This window comes from Gavialis gangeticus, unplaced genomic scaffold (assembly GCF_001723915.1).
Source record: "Gavialis gangeticus isolate Ggan-Ray unplaced genomic scaffold, GavGan_comp1, whole genome shotgun sequence".
NCBI classification, from domain to species: Eukaryota; Metazoa; Chordata; order Crocodylia; family Gavialidae; genus Gavialis; species Gavialis gangeticus.
The window spans coordinates 150,794,646-150,800,124 of NW_017728992.1; the positions used below are offsets into that span (position 1 = coordinate 150,794,646).

The window sequence follows — 5,479 nt, forward strand, 5'->3', positions numbered from 1 at the left end:
TATTAACATCATGAATAATACAGTGTTATGAATAAGATATAAGAATGATAACTGTTTTCTCCAAAGCCCCGCTTAGGAATAAAGATTCATTACCTGAGGCCAAAGAAAACTGAGGTATGTTGGACGACCAAGGTACAAATTGTATATCATAATATATAATTGACCTGTTACTTTGGGTTAAAATGGGCTTGGTGGATATATCTATCTAGAGATGGATATACTTTTACCTGTTAGTTAAATACTTACAAAGAAAGACTTGGGAGGCGATGAAAACCCTTGCTGACTGTTAGAAATGCCCTTTGGTTTTACTTTCCTGATTTCCTGTCCCCACCCTCCACCCTCTGTTGCCTGCTGCAAGTATTACAGGGAAAAAAGGGTAATCTTAACCTAAGTTTAATGCTGTTTTTACATCAGGTTTCTTCACAGCAGTGTCAGGGTCCCACAGTGATGAATCTCTTCCTTCTCCTTCCCATAACAACCAAAACACCAACTGTGCACTTTGAGTGAGATGTTTTAGGTGTGTTTTGTTGGTGTGTTAGTGTTATTTTATGCAAACTTTAAATCTGAGGACAAGCATATCTGCCGAACCAGTGATTCTCAACCAGATTGCTGTGGTATCCTGGGGTGCCTTTGGATCCTTTCAGGGGTGTTGCCTTGGGGTGCTGCAGTGTTAACAGTCATTAGGCGTGCAACCTTGTTTCACAAGATTGAACCTAGAGGTTTTGAATAGGAAACTACTGTGTTTTAAAACATTTTGACTTGTTAAGGTCTTTCTGAATTCTTTGCAAAGGAAGAGTTGTGCTATATATTTTTCTGTACTCGAATAATGAGTGAAAACTGAGAGCTGGCATTTTTCAAGGGGTGCATTGAGTCTAAAGAGGCTGAGAACCACTATACCCTGTTGGGCAGACAGGTATTATCTGTGTGTTTGTAAGGACTTGCATTGGGATCTTTGGAGTTGTCTGTTCTAAGGAGTGGCCTAAATGTGATGTTTCCTGTGTACTTCATAACCACTGAGTAATCTTTCATCTGCATTTCTTTCCAGGCTTACTGATGCAAGTTAAGACAACTGTTCTTTGTTCTGGAAAAATCTTAATTAAATTACTTTTAACATTTTCTCTTACAGGTTTTTATCCAAATCTCTTAAAAGAAATCAAGGTAGTAAACCAAAAAGTATTAATTTGTAAGCAATACAAAACCAGATCTTAATCTATCTGATTTAAAATTGGTGCAAGGTGTTTTTTTTGGTGTAACCATAACAATACAAGGTAGGCACTAATTCTACTACTAGCTTGTCTTTGTATTCATCTGAGCAGAGCCATAGCTACATTAGTAAATCCACCTTCTCCAAAGCATTGTTTATATATAATCTTGGTTAATTATATATATTTTTGTAACTTTTAGGTTATCCTGTTCTTTTGACTCAGATCATGTGTTATATCTAATCTTAGAAATTTGGTGGTAGTAGTGAAGATTTCACTGAGATTTGTTTTGAAAGTTGGACTAACATTGTTTTGCACTGAAGACTACATTCAAATTGACTTGACAGCAGAATTTTTCAGAGACCAGTTCAATTTTCTGTGTGTTTATTACTAACTGAAGAACTTAATTTTTCTGCTCCTGGAATTTTACTTTTGTTTTCTTGCATCATTTTTGTTACCTGTTGTTAATTTCACTGCTCTCCCTCTGCAACCTGTTGGCCTTCAGATAGAGTTCTCCTAATCACATAAAATCACAGGGAAGAGATGGACAGAAATTTTACAGTTAGACAGTTATTTTCCCTCTGTCAGAATTACTGGTTTTCTGATCTCTGGACAGATTCCTTGATGAGAGTCTGCTGGCAATATCATATTTTTGTTGCTCAATGCAGAGGTCTAAAAGGAAGACTGGGAAGTGAAACTAGGATGTGGAGAGAGGTACCTCCAGGCAACAATAGGAAGTCTAAGGCTAAGTGCAGACGGGGAGGTTAAATTAAGTTCAAAATGGCCTTCTGATGTAACTTGATTCTTTTCGATGTGGACTTTACAGCTGATCCGGAACTCAATCCAAACCCAAAACTATACAGAAGTTCTACGCACATAGACCAGTCTAAAAATTGCAGAACCTGGTCTAAGATGGACCTAGTTTGATATAATATCAAACTTACTTGATGCAGGTTAGACCAGGGCATGACTTCTGTACAGTTACCTGCGCCACTCCCAGACTGGGAAAGCCCAGCTGCACCCTATGCTTTTCAGACCCCTTCTGCCTGGCACTGGGCTATTTTTGCCCCCATCCTGCACACTGCTCCAGGTGCTAGATTTATCAGTGTTTGCTGCTGCCAGGACCTGTACCAGTAAGTCTCAGTATGGGGAAGGGCAGGAGAGATGGGGGTGTAAATTCATTGTGGGACCAAAAATAGCTCCTGGTTCCCACAAGGTCCATTATCCCACCCAACCATCCCAGACCCAAGCAACCCCCACAGATTGCACTTGCCTCCCTCCTCACGTGGATGCCTCTGCATCCTTGATCCCCTTTTGTTCAGGATGGAGATGTATGTAGTGTTGGTCATGGGAGTTGCATGAGGTTAGAAAGATTTGATGAGTAGCATTTAGATGGGGTGTGGAATTAAGTGTTGGGTTGGTTGTATTGTTTATTTTCTCCCTTCTTATGGCTTCTGCAGGTCAGCTGTTTTGTCCTACATTCTTCACACACAATTGATTTTTTACCCCACAGAAGCTGCACTTAGTTACGTACTCTAAATACTTAAAATTAAAGAGCAATGCTTTTATTTCTGTGTTAATGTATTACTCTGTTTCTGAAAGGATACAGAACCAAAAAGAAAAAAACATTTCACGTAGTTTATAGCATAAGGCACAATGACAGTAGTGCTCCAGACTCTTACTGAAGTGCTTTCTTTTGAATAACATTATTGCCCTTTTGATGGGAAATTTTAAAACTTTGGACCATCTGATACAATGCATACATCTGAATTTTAGTAAAGAATGTTTGTCTTATTCTGCACTTTATACATACATATACATGTGCCTCATTCTTTATATACTATTACTTTTAACATTCTGTACCTGGAACATAGGAGAGGATACTTTATTTGCATTTAAAGAGAGATGACCAGTTAATTTTTTGTTCTTAGCTAATTTTTTTCCTCTTATGAAAGTTTTTTATAAAATTTTAAATGAGAAAAAGTATTCATATAATTTTTAAAAAGGTATCTGGAATGACTTTTTTCTTGACTGATGCTTCTTGCAGGATTTGCAAATCAAACACTGCAGCATTATGCTATTGCAGGAAGGGTGGGGTAAAGCTAGTTTGCTTTTTGCATTTCATTCCAAGTGAAATACATCTGTATGCTACTACTTGTTGCTTCTCTTCCAAAATGTTTTGGATGTGCTTCTAATCTATCTTTTAGTTTCTCTGCTGAAGAAATCAGGTGGAGAGGGGCTCTCCTTAGTGGTACAAGAGTTAATAGTTTATGCCCTAATTCAGTACCTTAAAGTATGTGACTTGGATTTGGATCTAAACTTCATGGCCCCAGTTCTGAAAACACTCTTGCACATATTGAAGCATGCAGCTGGCCTTATGACTTGAATAGGACTAGTTGCAGGATCTGAGACAAAATTTTACTGTGGAGTGATGGTAGTTGATTGAAACGGTGATACAGGATCCATTTTAGGAGGATGTATAGGAACCATTGCAAAGGGCTGGTGCCATCCTGTCCTGTTATAGTAATCTGGAAGCATAAGTTTGTTCTTTGAAGTGACTTCTTAAAGTATTCAGAAAGTTAAAAAGCCAATGCTTAACAATTTTAATTGCTTCTATGATGAGCTGGAAAAGATGCACATTTTAAGCTCTGGACAATGTAAATAGGACTCAAAGCAAATTTTAGCTGAGACTGATATATTTTGTAGTGTAAGTTTCCAGCTTGGACATGATTTAAAACAAAAAAACAAAAACCCCAAACAATTTACAAGGCTAAAAGGTTTATACTTAGGAGGTTGTGTGGGTTTTGTTTGGGGCTTTTTTTTGCTATTTCTGTCTACTGCACAACTTGAAGTCCTTGTACATTCATTAGAGGTTCAGCTGACTTTTTAAATAAGTTTTGTTTTGACTAAATTGGAGTTGTAATTTGCATGTATGTTTTACAAGTGATGGGTAAGTGTTGGTGACAGGATATCCTCTGACTATATAAATAATTGCAAAGTAATGCATTTATGGGCTCTCAATCTGGTAAAAAATGAATGAAATATAAAAATCTCTAAATGTCCATATGGGTCAGACTCTTGATATTTCAGGGGTAGAGTGAGGAAGAAGTGATAGATTAAATGATGGATTTGAATGAGAGAAATGTTCAATCAAGGTCCTTCTTGCTTCCTAACTTTTTATATGGTTTCTTCGAGAAATAGTTTTCTTCTTTTAGTAGCGAAAAAGGAATATTGACCATGTAGAGAAACTGTTCTGAAGAATAACATTTTGTATGTGAACTGATAGCATATGCTTTACTTTTTGTCTTTTCTTAGAGTTTGTCAGATGGATAGTTTGAAAGTAACAAGTAAAATGTAACTTAATTTTTGAAGAAGATGTAATGCTAAACTGATCTTGTGTTTTCTTTCTTCTTTCTTTTTAACTCATGAATAGAAATTACAGTGGTGCTGAAACTGAAGGACAACTTTTAAGTTCCTTCGTGCAGTATTTTGGTGATAGCTTTGAGAGGAAAGTTAAAAGAATGCCTTTATTAGAAGAAAGCACTCTGCCTGGGGACCAGCTACTGACTCTGCCAGTTGTAATAATAGGTAGGTTTTGTTCCCAGTAATTGACTTGTGTGACACTACCATTATTTTAAAGAAATAGAGCTCAATTTAGAATTAATAACAAATGATAAGGATCTCCAAAGTGAAAGTATTTTTTGATTGCTGTAGTTATTATGGTTAATTATAGTAACATCAAATTATTATGTTAGATAACTAGTTATCAGTGAAATGTATTTGAATGCAAATGCTTATTGAAGGGGAAGAAGTTGACCTGCAGTGTTTAGTATGATTAAATGTAGAAGTGATTTCAGCCCTGATCTGTGGTGTGAGCTAAAAGATTATACTATTTATGCCTATATTGAGTCCCACTGAATTGGGGCTACACATTGATTTTGAATTTTGGTAGCTATATGTCAAGTTTTCAGTAACTCTTTATTAATATTTTTGCACTGCTTGTTAAAACTGCAATTAAAATTAACATGAAATAAAACCTATTTTCACCAAGCCAGTTGGTTTAAATTAACCCTTTAATAAAGTCTGCAGTCTGGTAAGTAAAAGCTTGCAATATAAAACAGGCTAATTGACTAATTTACCAGTTCTCAGCCAGGTTTCCATGATTCCCGTCACCCTCCAACTGCCTGGCCTTTGTGTGAGGAGGTAATTACAGTTACCTTTTATTAATCGAGTAGCACCTCCATGTTAAAAAAAAAAAAAAAAAAAAAAAAAAAAAA

At 36.4% G+C, this 5,479-nt stretch overlaps 1 protein-coding gene across 2 annotated transcripts in view; it reads left to right on the top strand.

The window, feature by feature from the left end:
* OSGIN2 (oxidative stress induced growth inhibitor family member 2) overlaps positions 1 to 5,479 on the top strand; it is a 54,594-nt gene that overhangs the window by 5,833 nt on the left and 43,282 nt on the right. Inside the window, exon 2 of one of the 2 annotated variants that reach the window (XM_019527895.1) lies at positions 4,634 to 4,790. In XM_019527895.1, coding sequence (XP_019383440.1) covers positions 4,634 to 4,790 — 157 coding nt within the window. The remainder of the gene's footprint in view (positions 1 to 4,633; positions 4,791 to 5,479) is intronic. The other variant, XM_019527896.1, reaches the window with a different exon arrangement.